Source organism: Gavia stellata, chromosome 5 (assembly GCF_030936135.1).
Source record: "Gavia stellata isolate bGavSte3 chromosome 5, bGavSte3.hap2, whole genome shotgun sequence".
Classification (NCBI taxonomy): Eukaryota; Metazoa; Chordata; class Aves; order Gaviiformes; family Gaviidae; genus Gavia; species Gavia stellata.
Window position 1 is genome coordinate 41,304,474 of NC_082598.1, and position 19,353 is coordinate 41,323,826.

At 55.8% G+C, this 19,353-nt stretch overlaps 1 protein-coding gene and 1 long non-coding RNA gene across 3 annotated transcripts; one reads left to right on the forward strand and one right to left on the reverse strand.

Annotated features, from left to right (window-relative positions):
• Positions 1-2,886: 2,886 nt before the first annotated feature.
• LOC132317104 (uncharacterized) lies at positions 2,887-8,920 on the reverse strand. Of its 2 annotated transcripts, none has more exons than XR_009483995.1 (3): positions 8,731-8,920; positions 8,212-8,304; positions 2,887-3,042 (listed from the first exon to the last, which is right to left on the reverse strand). It is a non-coding gene; the product is annotated as an uncharacterized LOC132317104 (long non-coding RNA). The 2 variants fall into 2 exon arrangements; XR_009483994.1 differs by lacking the exon at positions 8,731-8,920 and adding an exon at positions 8,451-8,722.
• Positions 8,921-9,775: 855 nt separating this feature from the next.
• On the forward strand, positions 9,776-12,215 carry HAND2 (heart and neural crest derivatives expressed 2). Its single transcript, XM_059817920.1, has 2 exons — positions 9,776-10,330; positions 11,393-12,215. The coding sequence occupies exons 1-2, from the start codon at positions 9,776-9,778 to the stop codon at positions 11,489-11,491; spliced, it is 654 nt and encodes a 217-aa protein (XP_059673903.1). The 3' UTR covers positions 11,492-12,215.
• Positions 12,216-19,353: the final 7,138 nt, after the last annotated feature.

The window sequence follows — 19,353 nt, forward strand, 5'->3', positions numbered from 1 at the left end:
GCTCAGGGTAAGTAAGCAGTATCAGGACTTGATAATAAGAAAGAACTAAAACAAGACATGGAGACAGATAACAACACATTCCTAGCACCTTAGATGCAAACATGCTTGCATTGCATAAAACCCTTTTAGGATGTATGAATGCTGTTTTGCAGTGGAATATGACTCTGAAAAAAATAGATTTTCCATGAGGCAGATTTCCAGGTATCGAGATACAGAGAGCTGTGTATTTTGGTTTCCAAAAGTATCCAGGGTTTAAAACCTCAAAGGGATTTGTATGCTGAACCTGCACTTATTTCAACGAGCGTTAGACCCTTTGCCACTTTGAAATCCTCCCCTCGAAGTACCTATCTTTATTTTAGCATGAGAAAATCTCTAAAAAACTGTCCCTGTGAAACTAAAGCTGTAGTTTAGCTCCACGGGTGGATAAACGATCTCAAACGTTAATAGTTTTGGAGTAACTAGAAAGAAAATAGCCTAATGTGCTCATTATGAGATGGATGGTGGAGCATTACTTCTGACTTAAAGTTTTGCATATCAGTAAACTATGAAAGGGTACTGCCAGTGGCACCATAAATAATCGGAGCCTGTCCCTGCAGCGTTCAGATGTGAAGCCCTTGTGCCAGCGCTGCTCCCATGGAAGTCACAGGCAGTTTCATCGTTGAACTGGGGCAGGAGCAGAGTTGGGGCTCCCCGATCCGGGGCGGCTGGAAGGGGGGATAGGGGGTATTCTTTTCTATGTAGGTATCTTCAGATGTACCTGCGAAATAGTGGAGTCGTAAAAACGTTGAATCCTTGTGTTTTGCTGCTAGAGAGGATCCATAAAAAGAGATTTATTGTCATATTTCCCTTTTGTGTTGTACTGCTCCCCTCCATCATAAAATATTCTCGTCGGTTTATAGCAAAGCAAATATAGCAGCTTAGTTCATAAGCGCCAAAGTTTCCCTCTGTTACACCCCGGCTTTCCGACATAATTGAATTAGCTCCCATTTTTGTTGATACTAGCGAGCGGGTTGCTGCCCCGAGCCGCAGTAAGGAGGCTTATCGAGAGCTGGTGTCTGCAGAGGGGTCGTTATGCAGGGACCGAGACGGACCCGCACCAGCCCGCAAGTCTGTAGGAACCCGTCCAAGCAGTTTTAACTTTTATTCTTCCTGCCGAAGATTTAAAGCGGCTTTGTACAACAGTCAAACAAGAATAAGCAGCTGTGGAAAATATAACAAATCATAAGAGCGGTTTAACAGAGAGGGGGGGAGCGAAACCCGCAAAAAAACCCAACCGCTTGGAGAGCCCTGCGTGGGGACAGGCGGCACGCCTGCCTGATCCCTGACCCCGGCTTAGGAAGCAAGGGGGGCTTGGGGCAAATCTCTTGTGCTGGAAAGCTCGTGGCTTCAGAGCAGCGTTGGGAAAAAAAAAAAAAAAAAAAAAACACCAAACCAAAACAAAACAAAAAACAAAACACCTTAAGCAGCATTTGCAGCATTTGGACCGGGAGATTCTGCTTCTGCTTTTGCTTTTTTTTATTTTTTCCCGAAGATCACTTGCTAAGTGGCTCCTCCGGGCGGTCCCGCTCACCCCTCCCGGCCCCGGGAAAGGTGTCCGCGGGGCTGTGCGGGCAGAGAGGGAGCGGGGGCAAGGGGAGCCCTCCCCAGCGGGCAGGTAGCCACAAGCTGGGCCGTAATTACAAAGCAAACAAGGGTGAAATATTGGATCGGCCTCGCCCGTGACAAGATCTGCTCTTTTTGCCGCCAATTTGTTTGCGGAGCTCTATTTAAAGGCGCTTGATTGAGGAAACGTTGAAAATAGCAGTTAGGGTTTCCCTAATGAGACCTCTAGAGGAAAGCAGTGGCATTCAGGGGGCTCCAGGAGGAGGAGGAGGGGAAGCGCTTAACCCTTTCCAGCCGCCCCCAGCCCGGCGGGGCTCCTCCCGGGCGCGGCACCGCCCGCGGGGCGCCGCCGGGGCCGCCGGGGGGGGCCGGGGCCGCCCGCCTCCTCCCCCTCGGCCTTTAGCAGTTCGACCCCCGGCCCGCGGGAGGGGTGGCGGCGGGCCCCGCCGGGGGCAGTGCCCGGGCAGGGCTGAGCATCCCCGGCCTCTCCCGGCAGGGGCGGCCGGGGGCCCCGGGCGTGCGCCCCGGCAGGGCCGCGGCGTCGGGGCTCTGCCTCCCCGCCGCCCCTTGATTTACGGGGTGGGATCGGCGGGTGGCGCGGGGCTCATGCTTCAACCCAGCAGCTCAAGGGCGGGCGCGAAGAAAAGAAAGGGGGCACTTAGAAATGCTGAAAAGACGGGGAATGTAGCGAACAAGTAACAAGATGTGTCACATTAATATGCCCTGCGCCGGGGCCTTGTGACACTCTCTTCCACGTACTCCTTGCTCCGTTTTCTCCTGCGGTGTGAGCTGCCCCGGCACTCATTCTGGCAACCTCACACACGCTTCCGTGCTCAATTAGCGCCTGTCTGAACCCCGGATTAAGTACGAATGAGATCTTTGGTAAAACGCACGTTGATAATATTTTGAAAGGTGCTAATGCCTGTGAGGGAGTGTGGATTGCGGTCCTCTTTCAGGCTTCTTCCTCGAAGCGCTAACGCTTGAACGGTATCGAAATCCCCCCGCTCCCGATTTTGTAAATCAGCTTGAGTTCCGAAAAACGGGGGTCGCGTTCCCAATGAACTGCCCTCGGATCTTACCTAGGGCATGTCTGCTCGCTCCTCTCCCCGGCCACCACACCGTCTTCTGCACATGCATCACCATCAGCATTTCTGTCGAACGTGTATATGTATATACACATATACCTGGACGGAGATCAAAATAATCTTTTAGGGAATACCTAATAAAAAGGGAGCGTTGTCTCTTCCTAGCGGGACGAAAAATGAAAAGCAGAAAAACAAAGTGTTGACTTAGTAAAATATGTTCTGCACAGTGATGTAAAATATTTATTTTTGTTGTCGCATTTACACCCAAGGTTTTGGCCACGGCTCCGTTTCCCTGCAGGTCTGAGGAGGTACATGACACTCAGTTCTCCATTTCCCGGCTTCTTCAGTTACATTCCTGAAGAGGAGAAGAAAGACAATTTTTTTTAATATTTTTTTTTTTCGCCAGCTAAAGTGAAGCAAGTAAAGATTTTACGTATCCACGGATCGGTTGTATCATGTGTAAGAGCAAATTACAGTACGGCCGCGCATTTCTAGTAAAGCCTCCTGCCTTCTGTTTATGTTACGCCATTTCTGTTTGTAATTATTTTTATTTTAATTTTATGTCATTTTTAACAGAAGCCAGACCGGTTTTCCCTCCGTGTTTTGTACACAATGCTCTCTTTCTCGATAAGATGTTCTTTCCTATCTTTTCGTTTTTTCTTTTAAAAATGTTTATAGTTCCCCACGAGCAATTCTCCGCTATTTCTCTCTTGTATTTTAAGGACTTGTCCCTGTCTTGCTTTATTTGTTTGTGTGAAATTTAGTTTGAAAGGAGATCAGAGAGAGCAGGAGGGGTTTGTAATAAGAGAATGACCAAGTGACCTAAAGGCTGATTATATGTCATTAACTGGAGACTTGGTGTATCCAAATTACCAAAAAGACCTCACTCAGCCAGATCAATTACACCGAGATACGCATATAGGAACTGCGGTCCAGGCTGATGCTTCTAGCAAGTGTGCAGCCGACATTTGCAGGAGTCAGCTGCTGAGTTTTAAGACGTGCCCGTGTGCTTCAGCCGGTCCCGGGCAGGCGGGAGCGGGGCGCGGTGCAGCAGGTACACGGCGCGGGGGGCACCGGCAGGACGGCACCGACATTTTGGGGCGTGCGGTTAGGGCGAAATTGCAGTTAATTGTCACTGCTCCAGAGGGATTTTTCTTTTTTTTTTTTTTTAAGGCAACCGAGGTTGCCTTTGATCTATGAACGCTGCTTAAACCCCAGCCTTGTTAAATGGAGACTTTCCATGAAGAATGGCAATAGAAGTGTTGATTTTTGTTAGCCTAAACCCCAACCGATGCCGGCCCAACCTCTGCTCCCTCCAACGCCTGAACCGCAGATGCTGGAGGACAAAATATTTATTAATGAAGGTAATTACATTCGCGAGCTGTTTCATCAGCACCGAGCTCAAGAGCGGCACAGGATTCTCTTTTCCAGGAACGCAAACAAGACTACGTCAAAAAAACCTGCGCGTGTGATACATGTGTATGTATAGGATACATATATGACAAACCCAATAAATAGAGACACACTGGGCGTTCACTGCAGAGTTTTATAAGGTCTTTATCATTGTTCTTCTGACAAAGAAGGAGTCTTGGTTGGAGTTCACTGTGTTTTTCTTTTCTTTCTGTGATTCCTGTCTAGGGTCTAAATGCAACCCTGGATCCTCGGTCACAAATATAAGCAATCCTCGAATAATTGCTTACACATGCAGCGGTAAAACGCGTAGCGTCCCGCGCTTACCGCCAATCGTTGTGACTTACAAAATGGTCAGTGCCTTGGGTTTTTCCCGTCCCTGCTCTTTTTTTTTTTTTTTTTTTTGTATACACAACGGCTGCGAGATTATCATGCCTGAAATATGTGGGCGTTCATTACCGATAATAGTAACGTAAACCAGGGTTCCTCCACCTCCAATTGCAGCAATTAATTCGGGCCTGCTGGGCCCGATTCTGCCCTCTGCCCTGGACGTTGAAATCCAGGTTGTGTGAGCGTAACGGAGGGTATAAGTAGGCCCATTAGACACAAGTCCTTTTCATTAACCCGCACTGACAGGTTGACCTTCAAATGATATTTCTCCGGTGCCTCTTTCCAAAAATTCGTTTTCTTGCGGGTTTATGTTCTTTCACGAACTCCTAAGCGATGGCCCAGGGGTAGGATGCGTCGCATCGCCGGGACACGGGCTGCTTCGGCGTCCCCAAATCCATCCGAGAACGATACCCCTTTCTGATACGTTTGGTCCCGGGTCAATGACATCATGCACTCTATAAATTCAAGCGCGTCTCGACTTTTCAAGCCGTGCACCGGGCGGCTGAGCGATGTGGTAGGCAGCCGGGCGGGAGGAGGAGGAGAGGCAGCCTGCCGCCCCCGACCCCCGGCCGCTCGCCCCCGGGAGTTTAGGAGCTGCTGGGGAGGAAAGCCGTCGGGGGAACTGCCCGGCCAGGGCTGCGCCTCAGATGCAACGGGTGCCCTTGGGGTGCTTTTGTGGTCGGTTTGTTTGTTCGCTTTAATGGAAACTGTAAAGCAGAAGGGAGGACCCGGCGCTGCTGCGCGAAGCGGGGGTCGCGCGGGGCTGGGGTCGGTACCGGGCACCGCAGCGCTGGCGCGGGGCCCGCCGCTCCCTCCGCTGCCCTGCCCCGAGCGGCTTCGTGACCCCCAAAATCGCCCCGCCGGTATCGGACGCTCCTCGACAAGAAGGTGCAGAAAAGGAGCAAAGGGATGAGAGGCTCGCTGCTCCGGCATCGGCCAGGCGCTTTTCTGCCCCTGGCCTGCTCATTAAAAGGCCCGGTCCGGGGTGCCTGCAGCTCTCCCAGCCAGCTAGCCCGAGAGCCCCCAGCAGATGTGGGTTTCCGACCACCCAGCGTCGGCACCTCTTCCCCGTTTCCATACGGTTTCTTCTGATTCGGAGAAATTAGCTTAATTTGCAATTAAGCTTAATGCACACAAGGCCGGGCTGGGGAGGGGAGGGGGGTGGGAGCAGAGCTCTATTGTTTTGTTATCCCCAAATCCCACCCTACCCTTGGCCCGGAGGAGAGAAGTGACCTGGCGATAAGCGGCCCGGCGGCGGCTGAGCGCCGGGACAGGGCAGCGGGTGGCCCCGGCGGCGCGGCCGGGGCTGGCCCGCTGAGCGCCCTGCCCGCCGCCCCCCGACGGTCCCCGCCGCCGACCCGCTCCTCGGGCTCCTGCCTCTCGCTCGCCGGGCGCCGCGGGGCACCCACCGGGGTAAGGGCAGCCCCTTCCTCCTGCTCGGCGCCGCGGAGGGCTGTCGTGCCGGAGATGCAACAACCGTGGGGCAAAAGCAACGATACAGCCCCCCCGGCAGAATAAAATTAAAAAAAAAAAAAAATGCGGAGGCAGGGGAGGGAAAGGGAAAACCAGCCTCGGCACAGTCGCCACCAAAATTTCTTAATTACAGCGAGCTAGGAAAGTCCTGTCTGGCAGCAGAGCCCAGATAAATCGCCGCCTAACATGCAACCATTTTGGCAGGGAAAGAAGTGACATAAGGCGAGAGCTTTTTCTTTTTTTTTTTTTTTTTTTTAAGGGAATGATTTGTGCGAGAAAAAAATTTAATCGAATCAATAAATGGAAGATCGGCAAACCGCTGGTGCTTTTTAGCGGACTCTAAGCCTAGTCTTGGGGAAGGTACTTTGGGCTACAGCGGTTTCTAACACGTTGATCAAACAGAAAAGGCTATAACCCCTGATCGGGCAGTCTGAGTAGTTAAAAGCTGAGGGAGGACAGAAGAGCTGCATTTGCTCTAAAACTCGCTTTATAAAACCCATAAACAACTGCTGGGGGATAGGAGGAAAAGATATATATAAGATCCTGCTGGGTCCTTTATCTAGAGACCCTCTTTCTCCAAAGCTAATTAAGCAATAATGATGCTAGCTTTGGAGACTGGTGTTCTGATCGATATCTCCTGTATCTTTTATTACTTTTTCTCTGCCTCATGTTTTCCGTTTCCTTCATCATGGAGATGTTATCGCAGTGGCCGTAGCGGCTTGCTACAGAGACCGTCACAGTTGCGGTCCAGCCTGCAGTGTATTTGAAAGCTCCTACACAAATACGGAGAGCGCAGAGAAACACAAGCCTGCTTGCAAGGCAGTATACCTTTCCGGCCTTGACAATGCCGGCTGCTTCTTCGCATCAGGGAGAATATGGCAGCAAAACAGAACTGGAGAAGCGCTGCAGCAGCTCGGTGGGTTTCCAGGCTGCGCCCTGCAGACCTTGTATCCCGGGCGGCAGGGGCAGGCTGCCCGCCCGCTCCGGGGCTCTGCCGGCACGGCGTGCCCTCGGCCTTTCTCGAATTTAAAAGTCCGCACTGGAAACACGCTGTTGCCTTAGGATAATACGATATCTGTGTGTGTGCGTGTGCGTATATAGATACAGGTATCCATCAGTCGTTTTAGTGCAAGCATGTGTGTGTACGTATAAGATGTATGTGTATATACATCGGTTCTACATCTGGACTAGTTTTTCGCTTTTGTACTCAGTTTACACCCAGACGCACAGGCATATGTGTATATACTCATATAAACGTACGCCTGCGTTTCTGCTCTCTGTGCTCGCCCCCTCGCCGGGCGCAGCTCTGCACTCCCCGTCCTGCCGAAACGCGGGGCCGGCGCCCAGCTTCGCCTTCGGTATTTCCCCGCCGAAGCCAGCTCCCCGGTACCGCAGCGGGCTGCTCCTTGGCGGGCGGCCTCATCGGCGGAGGCTGCCGCCTCCCCGCAGAGCTTTCCCCGCCGAGAGCCCGCAGACCCACCCGCAAAGCCCCCGGGCCCCAGCAAGCCCCCGTGTCCCGACGGCACCTCCGAGGGCGAGCGGGGCGGCAGCCCTTCTCTGCGCCGGGAGCGCTCGGCCTCAGCTCGTCTCCTTTCCCCGGGCGAGGAGTTGGTTCCCCACAGAGGAGCCTTTTCCCCTTCTTCCCCCGCCCCCAGCGCTTCTCCCCCAGGCATCCCCACCGCCTCTGCAGTGGGGCCGGAGAGCGCACTGAGCTGCTGCAGAATTTGGGCTTGCGGTTCTTGCTGCCTCCTTTCGCAGGCTCCTCCATCTCTATCTTTCTCTTTCTTTAATTTATGACCTCTCAGCTCCTGTTGACACAGTTTTCCACACTGCCTATATTGTAGGATTGCATTGTAATATACGCCGAATCAGCCTAGCCGTCAGCCAGCACGCTTGAGGGTGGGTATTTGATATTTCGCAGCTCTTTAGTAGCGCTCGGCTACATTTGAAGATGACAACAATTCCCTTCGCCTCCAAGTTATCCATGAATTACAGCTTGAGATCCATTTTCCCTTTGCAATGTCTTCAAGCTTACCAAAGCAAAACACCTAAGTAGCTCCGGGAGATTTCCTCCTGGCCTGGCCGTTAAACAAACATTTAACTATTCCCTTCCGATAGCTAAACCCGCTTTCCGCAGATGCTGGTCTTTTTTTATTGCAGAAGCAGGAATGCGGCGAAATATTTATATATTTGTTAGTAAAAGCTAGAAAATAAGCTCTGAACATGCTGTAAAAAATATTCGGTTACTTACCGATCAGACCAGTTAAACAAGCGTGAAACTGATTTCAGGAGCGTGAGTGATGCGGGTGAATACTGGCCGAGGTGCGTAGGCGCAGGCAGCAAGCTGGAAGAGAATCAGTTAGAGTCGGGTTTATTGTTAGTGTCTCAAAGCAACTCTTTCGGGAAGAAAATACCGTCCCTGGCCAAATCCGGAGCTCTCCGCTCCCTCGCAAGTCAGCAGCCGCGAAGCCGGAGCCAGCCTTTGCTCACCGGGATCGCAAGCCCGGTGACAGGCGGGGCAGAGGAACTTCGTCTCCCTCCTCACGGGAACTAGTGATCTCTTTGTGAATATCGACCCGCAGTAAAGGCGTAAGCCGGAGCGTCGCTGGGGCATGCCTACCGCACCGGGCAATCGCTGAAGTGCCCTCCGAAGCTGGTGGGGTTTGTTCCTCTACCGCACCGGTACAAAGCGCTTTGTAAAGGCAAGCGCGGAGCCTATCAAGCTCTCACACAGACTTTTGCCAAGAAATTCCTTGGATCCATACTGTACCTGGTCTGAGACTATCCGATATCTAAGTTTTAATGAGTTTGTTGCTTTTTTGGTTGTTTTGGTTTGTTTTGGTTTTTAACGCAGATTTTACAGTAAGGCATCTGCTAAACACTTGCATTAACCTCTGCCTCCATGATAATTTTTCCCCCCTTGTTTTAATTACATTATGGATGCGGAGGGGCAGCCAATCCTAAAAGAGGAGCTCGGCAATTAGCAGGGCGAACATCAAAAAGTTTTATTGCGGAGGGCGGCGGGCCCCGCCCCCGCCGCCAGCCATTGGCGGCCGCCGCTTCTGACGACATATATTAACCCGAGCGGCCCTAAACATGTAGCTGTACATGGAGATCGGGCCGGGGAGCCCTGCCAGTGCCCCGCGCCGCGCCGAGCCCCGCCGCCGCCCGCCGCCGCCGCCCGCCGCCGCCGCCGCCGCGCCCGGCCGAGCGGCGCGGATGCCCCAGAGGAGCGCCGGGGCGCTGACCCCCGCGGCGCGGCGGGCAGGGATGCTTGCGCCCGCCCGGCACTGACGGCCCCGCCGCCGCCGCGCAGGGCAGAAGGGAGCGCCGCCCGCCCGCCCGCCCCGAGCCGGGGGCGCATGGAGGGGGGCCGCGTGTAAGTACCACCCGGCCGGGCCGCGGCGGACTTGGCGAGAGCGGAGGGAAGCAAGAGGCGAGGAAGATCCCGGGCTGGGAAGCCAAGCCATTTTGTTTTGGTCGACTTCTCTCCATAGCTTTTCTTTTTTTTTTTTTTTTTTTTTTTTCTGTGCGCGCTTCCTCGAAGACCCGGCCCCGGGCGAGGAGGAGGAGGAGGTGGAGGCACAACGCATGAGCGGCGGCGGCGGCGCCGGGGGAGGGGGGATCGCTCGGGCACCCGCGGGGACTCTGCAGCAGCGCCCTATGGAGAGGCAGCGGGCAGCGGGGCAGTGCTGAGGGGTGAGCGGCGGGGAGCATCTCCCGCCGTTGCGGCGGGGGGGTGGGGGGCGGGCGGGGAGGGGAAACCTTTGTTTTGGGGCCCGGCGGGGCGGGGTGGGGTGCGCTAGGGAGCGGGGATGAGTCTAGTGGGCGGCTTCCCCCACCACCCGGTGGTGCACCATGAGGGCTACCCTTTCGCCGCCGCCGCCGCTGCCGCCGCCGCCGCCGCCACCCGCTGCGGCCACGAGGAGAACCCCTACTTCCACGGCTGGCTCATCAGCAGCCACCCGGAGATGTCCCCCCCCGACTACAGCATGGCTCTGTCCTACAGCCCCGAGTACGCCAACGGGGCGCCGGGCATGGACCACTCCCATTACGGGGGGGTGCCTCCCGGGAACGGCCCGCCCGGGCTCGGGGGGCCCCGGCCGGTGAAGCGCAGGGGCACGGCGAACCGCAAGGAGCGGCGCAGGACTCAGAGCATCAACAGCGCCTTCGCGGAGCTGCGGGAGTGCATCCCCAACGTGCCCGCCGACACGAAGCTCTCCAAGATCAAAACCCTCCGCCTGGCCACCAGCTACATCGCCTACCTCATGGACCTGCTGGCGAAGGATGACCAGAACGGGGAGGCGGAGGCCTTCAAGGCAGAGATCAAGAAGACAGACGTGAAGGAGGAGAAGAGGAAGAAAGAGCTGGTCAGTGCTCCGGGACGGGACGGGACGGGACGGGACGGGACGGGGCGGGGGGGCCTCAGAGAGGAGGCTGCTCGGCCGCCCGCCGGCCCCCATCCCCGCGCGCTCGGCTGGGTCGGGTCGCCGGGTGATGTCCGTGGGGGACGCCTCGGTCCCGGCCGCCCCTGGCCATACCTGCGGGCCGAGAGCGGGACAGGGCGCAGCCCCGGGCGGCCCGCGGCTCCCGCGTAGCGCCCGGATCCGGCCCGGCGGCTGCCAGCAGCCGCGGGGGAAACGCCGCGACGGTAGGGCCCTCCGCGAGGTCCGTTCCCGGGTTTGGGCTTGTCCCGGATCCCAAACCGTGGTCCCGCCAGAGACAAGCCTCTGCTCTTCAATAAAAGGCTAGAGCCGCGGTTACGTGCTAAGCCCAGCCCGGCTTCAAACCCTCGGCAAGTAACAGGTTCGCAGCGCGGGGCTCTCCCGCCCGTGCGCTCTGCGCTTCAACGTTCTTTTGACGGGAAGAGTCGGCTTTGACGAGGCAGCGCAAGCCCAACTTCGTGTAGGCCCCACGGCACGCTCGGGCGGTGTTCTCGCACATTTCGGTGGCCGCAGGCACGATGTTTGGCCACGGTACGTGCCTGCGCCCATCTCCTTCCCGCAGCCCGGGAGGGGGGGGGATAGTTTAGCGCGGACCTTATCGTAATCCCCATCTCCCCGCAGACGGCTGGCGCCGCTCAGCCTCCAGCCCGCTCCCCGTGCCTCCGAGCCCCGGGGTCCGGCCGAGAAAGGGCAGGGGTGGCGGCGCGGAGCAGGGCTCGGCCTCCGCCGGAGACCGCGGGCGGCCGCGCAAACCGCGGGGCCGCTCCCCCGGGCGGTGGCTTCGCCCGCGGCGAGACCCGGCGGCGGCCGCCCCGCTTTGTCCGCCGCAGCCCGGAGGCCTCGGCAGGAGCCCGTGACTCCTCGTAGTTCTCCCTCTCAGGGCAGGGCAGAGGCGACCTAGAGAAGGGAGGAATATCTCTAACCCTTTTTTCCCCTCTCACCTTCTTTTTTTCTCTCTTTCTCTGCCTTCGCATCCTGTCTCCCCAGAACGAAATCTTGAAAAGCACAGTTAGCAGCAACGATAAGAAAACCAAAGGGAGGACTGGCTGGCCGCAGCATGTCTGGGCTTTGGAGCTCAAGCAGTGAGCACGGCAGGACTGGAGGAGCCGTCCTCTTAGTCTCGGTAGTGAGCTCTCCTCTGAGGACTCTTTGTATTTGGAATCGTCCAGTTTATTTATGTGCAATTTCTCCCCCAACCCCCCCAAAATGTGGATATTTGAAGGAGAGGGAAAAAGCATTCCATATATGAAGAGGAAACTCCAGCTTGGTAAGGGGTAATGTCTCTAATAGTTTCGTGAATGTTATTTGCTCTGTATAAAACACACGGGGAAAACAGAACCATAGAAAAGGAAAAAAAGAAAAAAAAAAATCCCTCCCTGGCATTAGTGTGTATGTGAAGTGTATCTTTAATACTTGGCCTTTTGGATATAAATATTCATGGGATTATAAAGTTATATTTCAACAGAAGCAGTTGCACCAATGTTTCGGTTGACTCGGTATTTAGTGTTGTAATTTTGTTGTGGTCGTTCAGTATTTGAAGATGTTTTCAACAGTTATTGGTTATGTGCACTTCCGTCCGTAAGGGAAAAAGTGGAATCTAATTAATATTGAAGGTGTAAACGTTGTAAGTACTCAATAAACCACTGTGTGTGTTTTTTACAAAACCAAAAAAAAAAAAAAAGAAAAAGGAAAAAAAGAAAACCCAAATCTTTTTATGTTTTATACCTCAAAATGTTTTGAATAACAGCGTTGTTTATGGCTTTTTTCATAATATTTAAAATATTCGGAAGTAAACTAAATTATAAAGATGGCTCCTAAGTTTATTTTTAAACAAGTGGCTGAGTGAAAGGAGGGGTAGAGGGAGGGATCTCGCCAGCCCCGTGAGTGTTGACCAGAAACCGGCAGTTCAGCTGAATAGGAATTCCTTGTGGTGGTGTTCTCCATGCAGGAGACCTACTGCTAACGGGAAACGGACAAGGCTGCAAACCCCGGGCGGATCAGAAATGGCAGAGATGCGCGGTTTTCTTGCCGCCGGAGCCCGGGCGGCGGCGGTGCCAGGCGCGGGCGGGAGCCGAGCCCGGAGCGGGGCCGGGCGGCGGGGACGGCTTCCCCGGAGGGGTGCCGGGGGCAGGCGAGGGAGGCCGGAGGGCTTTGCTCGGAGTGATTATGTAGCAGGTAATTTTACGTCAAGGAAGAAAGAGCGAACAAGTCCAGGGATTTGCGGGGGGGGGGGGGGGGCGGGGGTAAGATTTACAATGAGCTACGGTGAACTTAATATTAACTTTGTGGTTCCCAAAACTCTCCTGCGTCGCACGTTTCCAGTGCGCCACAGCGAGTGGTTTTTTTTTTTAACCTTTTTTTCTGACTGCAAACTGCAGCAGCCCGTGCTCTTTTTTCAGTAGGTTCATCTGCTAGCCCAATATGATCTTCCTTCCCTTATTTCTGCCGCGGTTATCTCTCGCCCCGTCTGCCGACTCCTTTGCAAGGGTCCCGGTGCCAGGCCGGTGGCTTTTCTGCTGCCCGGTGCCGGGGCGAGCTGCAGACATTCAGCGCTGGGAAATGCGTGGCATCCCTCTGTATCATAGGCAGGCAAGGAAAAAAAAATAAAGCTTTTTACATAAAGAAGCTGCTCTAGGTGTTTTTTTGCAATTCCCGGTTAAGCGCAAGGTTTTCCACCTTTTCCATAATGAAATTCCGGTTCGTATTTTAAACCCTTACTTAAATCATCTCAACTTAAACCAAGCTGGCTCTCTCTCCAGGTCCAGGGCTGCATACCTGCCTGCCTTCCCCTGCCGCCGCGCCCAAGGAAGTGGCTCCCGACGAGACCCGGCACTAAGCGTAGGTAGATGTGCAATTGCCCATAAAAAGATAAGGGAGCCCCTGCGCCGTTTCGCCGCCCCTGCTGACAGTGGGGAGGTTGCGGGGTTACAACAACCAGACAAAAGTGATGTGCCCTCCCTCCCGTCGGGTCAGGCAGCCCGGCTCTGCGCTGCGGCGTGGGTCTGTGTTTACAGACACTTGCCTTTGTTTATAACACTTGGAGAGAAGAATCTCCCCCCTTGTTTGCTTTTCCTTGCCTGCTAGTTGCCCAGCTGATAAACTGGAGCATCTCGCACTCCCCCCCCAGCCCGAACCTCTTTTCTTTCCTTTTTTTTTTTTTTTTTTACGGCACGCAAAAAAAAAAAGGGGCGAGGGATGACTGCGGGGGCTGCAGTGCCGCACGTCCCGGGCAGACTCCCTGCAGATACTATGTCTTCCCTTGGCAGAGTCGCCGGGCTGCAGCTCGCCCGGGGGATGCGCAGCGGGGCCGGGGTGGCGGCGGGCGGCTCCGCGGCCCCGCCGCCTGGAGAATCGCCTCTCCGATATTTGCCCATCAATAATTTTCCCTTTTTGAAACGTTAATTTCTCAGAACCGGGAGCTCCTCTGGATCCGCTAAGGAGGATCTCTTTTAATTGCTCGCTAATGAGGATGTTGCCATTTTCTCAGGAGCAGTCATTCCCGCAGCTAAATCACAAGAGCCCTAGACAGGCCGGAGCCGACAAAAATGTAGGTTTTGACGTTGAAAGCTAAATGGGGAAGCAGAAGGTAAATTGATGGTAGATGGGGATGTCAGTGCCCTGGCCCCAGCTCTCCGCCAGCGGAGCCGAGCCCTGATAACAGCGGAGCGCTGCGCCCGCACCCTGCCCGCACCCGGCAGCATCGCTGCCCCGGCGGCCTGCCCGGTAATTCCTCGGGGCCAAAGCATTTTTGGGAGCTTTTTCAGAAGCGAAAGCCACGTCGGAGGAGCGATGGCAGCCTGTCCCCCTCTGCAGCATTTCTCTGCGCTGTGCGGGTGGCGGGAGGAAGAAAGAGAGGAGGGCACGGGGGGCCGGGGTAGCGCAGCCGGGTGGTTGAAGCCATGTCCCCCCAGGCGGGCTCATGGCCCCCATATACTCGTACTTTATGCGGTCGCCTCGTTTCATGGCTGGGGGAATGAGACTCTCTGCTTTGCCTCAAGAGAAAATAACATTTTAATTTTTTTCTTCCCCTTGAAGGGAAACGGCAACAAACCTCCCCCGGGTGGCGTCCCGCCTCCCCTGCCCTCCCGGCGGCGTCCCCTCGGCTCCCCGGGGTGCGGGCCCGGCTGCACGCCCGAAACACCGCGGCCGCTCCCCCGCAGGGAAGGAGGCGAGGACCTCCCCGATGGCGACGTGTCCCCCGAGGGCGCCCGGTTTAGGCAGTGTGGTTTTTTTAGAGCTCGTCGCGGTTTTGGGGACGGGGGAGGCAGCGAGGGGCCGACCCGGTGCCCCGCCGCCGGCAGTGAGGCGCTGGTGGTACTGAATTTTTGGGGGCTCCCTACAACGTGCGGGACCCCCAGCCCTGCCCCTGCTCTTGGGGTTGTTTTACGCGCCCTCGTCGCTATCGGACGTGCGCGGCATGCCTGCATTCCTGCAGGCAGGGAGGATGAACTGTGGTGGGGCTTTTTTGTCCGTTTTGCTTTGTGTTGTGGGGTTTTTTTCACCCCCTCATTCCCAGGAGCTCTTCTCTGCGTCAAAAGATTATTGCAATAATTAGTGCTAATTTGCTGCCGTTGTCAAAGAGGTGTAACGGGGCCTCCCTGGCCAAGCCGCAGACACCCCTAGAACGAGCGCCGGGACATCCGCGGGCAACTGTGAGGATATAAACACGGCCAGGGGATGCCATGGAGGCAATGTGAGCTTGAAAGGTGGGCGGGGAACGGGGGGGGAGAAGGTTAATAATAAAACCCCTAAGCAAAATATCCTCCTTTTGCGCTTGGAAACCTAACCTTAATCCTCCTTTTTCACACGTACTCGCCCAGCGACTCACAAATACACCCAGAAGAAACCTCCAAGTAGCGATGGGAAGGAAACGCATTCCGCACGCCTGCAGACATAATCCCATCTGCTGTAACTAGGGGCTTATCAATATTTTATATATTTTTAATTTGGGATTTCTTTCTTTTTTTTTTTTTTTGCAGTCCATGAAATATGTGCCTTTGCAAACGAGCGCCGATCTTTTTCGTGTCTAATTGGCCAATTACTGTTCATTTGTTTCAGCTCGTCCCGTACAATGGAGATTAAAGCAGAGTTGTTATCTGAATTACATATTCACATAAATTCTAGCAAAGCCGGGCGATGCGCGGGGCCAGCGCCTCTCTGGGAATCCCTGTGCCCCCCTCTCCCCCTTCCAAACCAGCGTGGCGTGTGTCTCCCTCTTCCCCAGCACACACACACCCCCACCCCTCCCATTTTCCTCTAGAAATGTCGTTGCTTTGATGATCCGATTGTAGAGCATTGATTACAAATTTATTCTCAGACACTATATAAGTCTTTATATCTGCTATTAGAGACATCTGGGAATGATTAGAGCTCTCCCTCCCCCGGCTCTGCTCCCTCTATCTTGCAGCGAGGAGCTAGAGACATGTTGACGTCAGATCAGACGGCTAGGAGCCATCCTGCTCTCCACTTGGGTGTAATCACGGCGGCGCTTTCCAAGCTCCAGCCCCGGCCGCGGCCGCCAGCTGGGATACGGGTGCAGCGGGACGCCGCGCTCCCGCCCCGGGGCTCCTCGGCCCCGGAGCCCCCGGAGGCTCCGGCTCTTTTGGAGTTCGCCGCCGAGGTTGTTTGTTTATTTGTCTGTTTGGAACTTTGGAAAGCAAAAGCGGTGCATTCCGCCGGCGGTGCTTCCCCCCCGCTCCCGCCCAGCCCCCGGCCCAGCGCTTGCTTTATCTCAGCCCGGTTTCTCCCGGCGCATTCTCTCACAGCGCCGTCTTCCAAAACAAATATCGAGCCAGGCAGATTTCCACCTTATGTCTTGGCAGGGAGAAATTAGCCAAGCAAAGTGCAACGCTTACGTGCGGGCAATCGCAGGCGCTTGACATCCCGCTATCCAAAGTGGTAGTCAGGTTTACAACGAGCCGGGAGAGCTGGAGGCTGCTGTAAAACAAGACGATTCCCTACCCAAACGGCAGTGCTGCTGGCGGGGAGACGGCTTTGCACCTGCTATTAAATCCTAATGAATCGCCGCTAATTGGGAGCTGGGGCGGGCTCACGGTAACGCAGACCAGCCAGCGTGGTAGCCCTGGCTCAGCTGGACCCGAGAGCCTGGTCGCCACGCTCATTTTCACAAACTTTTTACTTTATGATTTTGTACGTTTCGTGCCACTCTTTTTTTTTTGTTTTCCCCAAGGAGATAAAAAATAATAATTGAATAAATACAACTTGAGCCTCCGCCGGCTGTTCGCAAAGTCTTGGACGGCTGACGCTTGTCCAGCTGTACGTTGCAATCAGTGCTGCTACCAGGAAGGGGGGGGTGGATGAGAAAGCAGTTGATGTCGTCTCCAGGGGAAAGAGATAATGTTAGACTATTTGTCTGAAGGATTAGATTCTCGGGGTAAAATACGCTTGCTAGGAGGAAAAAAAAAAAAAAAAGCCCCCCGTGGCCCTAAAAATAAATTTTAAAATAAGCTTCCATTTCTTTGTTACAGCAGAATAAAATAAAATAAACCCCCTAAAATACCGCAACGCTCCGCTGTGTCTATCTGTAATCTCGAAAGGAAAGAGAACATTTCCTTTCTGAATCAGTGCAAACGGTATGCTGTGCGCTCGGCTTCCCACCACAGCCACCAACCAGCCCAGGGCTCGGGCAGGGGGAAGAAAGAAAAAACGTGAAGAAAAAAGAAAGTAAAAGTAAAGAAAAAACCCCAAACCCCGTGAAACAAGCCCAAACCGAAAAAATCCCAGCAAATCACATCGCTGGGCTCTACGGGAGAGCTCGGACTGGTGACGGCCCTTCTGCAGGGCTGAGGCTGTCGCCCCGGCACCTCTCCCGGGGAGCCCCTGGCCCTGAGGCTGCAGCCGCTTCCCCGCGGGAGGAGCGGGCGGGTCCTGCGGGATAGGTACGGCTGCAGCCGGGAGCGGGGTTTTGGGAACAGCAGTAATACATTAGGGAAACAATGGAGATCAGCGCGCCTGCATCTCGGAGCCGTGTATTCGCTAACCGTGAAGGCTGTTCAAAGCAGGAACGAGCCCCTGCGTTGCCCAGAGTACTTGGGAGAAAAATGCAAAATTATGTTTTAATGTGTAGCAGCAGAGTCGTTTTCCCGGCCACGTATATCGAACAAACATGTGGGGATAATAGAGAGGACGATTCTCCTATAGGGGTCTCTATTTGCATGCCATATGTGGCTATAGGCTGAAACAGCTGCGTATAATGAACTTTTAAAAAAGCTAAATACGCATGCAAACCCGTAGCAGTTTTCTAAAACTGGCCTAAAAGACAATGAAATGTCCTGCCAGAAAATACAGGAGGCGGAAGAGATTAAAAATAATAATACTAATAATACTAATACTAATAGCTTCCCGCCCCCAACCAAGCCTCAAGCCTCCGCAGGTTTGCCGGGACCCCTGCCCGAAGGAGGACCCCGGCAGCTGGGGGGGTGCGGGGGCCCGGGGGCGCCCGGGGGGTCGGGCAGCGACGCCGGGGGGGGGGACCTGGGCGAGCTGGCAGGGGCGAGCCGAGGCGCACGGCCCGGCCTTGACTGCCTCTCTCCCAAATCTGGTTTTCATAGAGCCGCGCAGTAATTACCTAAAGCCATAACTGTCTCCGAAATTATTCATTAAAGTCATTCTCGGGAATCTCGCGGCGCTAGCGCTTACATTTATGGCCTTTGCGCCATCCGAGCATGACATCGCCTCTCGCCCTGCTTCCTCGGCGGCCGTGTGTTTAACAGCGCGGAGGGGAAAGGGGGGGGGGGGTGTGCTCTCTCTTGCCTTCCCCTCGGTGTGTTTGTTTGCCGGGGCTTCAGGTTGCTTTCCCCCTTTTGGCGAAGGAGCGTGATGCAACCCGGCAGACACCTTGGGAGCGAGGAGGGTATTTTGGGGAGTTGCAGTGTTGTGCGGAAGATCATGTCTGTGCCCTGTGGTGCTGTCAGCGGTGACAGATCCCAGATGCAGCCGCTACTGTATGGCAGATTGAGTTTCTCAGCAGAAAACTCTCTCCCTCCCTCCCAAACGTCTTCAAAAACCTTCTCCAGATACTGCGGGTCACTTCGACTCAAATGGGGAGAGGAAGGGGGCGGGGGGGGGGGGAAGGCTTTCCCTCTCCCCTTCCCTCTCTCTTCCTCCCGCCGGATCTCTCGGGGGTGCGGGGGGGGGGGGGGGGCATGACCTGGTCCTTCCCCACCCGGGGGGCCCAGGCCTCCCCTCTCTGCCCCGGCCCGCTGCGAGCACGCCGCCGAGCATGGGGAGCCTCGTCCAGGTAAGCGGGAAGCGGCGGCGAGCGGGGCCGGGGCCGGCGGCCGGGGCTGGGGGGGTCCCCGGGGCCCGTCCCCCCTCCCTCAGCCGGGTCTCGCCGCCCGGCGGGGGTGACCGGGGGGGGGTAGGGGTTGTGTGCCCGGAGTTGGGCGGCGAGGGGGGTGCCCCTGCCCCAAGCAAGACGGGTGGGGGGTCCGGGGACGAGGTGGGACCCCCCCGCCCTTCCCCGCCGGCCGCGGCGAGAGGCAGCAGCCGGAAGCCGGGTCCGCCCAAATGCCCCCGGCCTGGCGGGGCTCGGGCTCTCGGGGGGGTAACGGAGCGGGGGTGAATTCGGGGGCTTTAAAGGGAGACCAGGGACGGGAGGGAGAGCGGGTGAAGGAGGGGAAGGGCAGCCGGCGGGTGCTGGGCGCAGACCCCGCCGGGAGCGGGGAGGACGGGCCGGCTGCGGGGCCGGGGGCGCCGCTTCCATCACCGGCACCAGCAGCTGATGCCCCGGGAAGCGGCGGAGCTGTCGGGAGCCCCCCCATCTTCCCCCGCCGCCCCCCGGCTTTTCCTCACCGCTGCAAGTAAACGGCAGGAAACACAGGGTTTAACAGCGCCGGGAAACTCAGCCCCCTCTTCCAGACGTACAACGTGTATCAACCCTCCCGTCCGTCCCCCACCACCCCTGGAAAGTGTTCGCGCCCCCCGAG

Excerpts from the sequence above, each read along its gene's own strand:
- HAND2 (XM_059817920.1), top strand. The coding sequence starts at position 9,776 with ATGAGTCTAGTGGGCGGCTTCCCCCACCACCCGGTGGTGCACCATGAG. Across the intron at positions 10,331-11,392 it reads AGAAGAGGAAGAAAGAGCTG|AACGAAATCTTGAAAAGCAC; the intron begins GTCAGTGCTCCG and ends CTGTCTCCCCAG.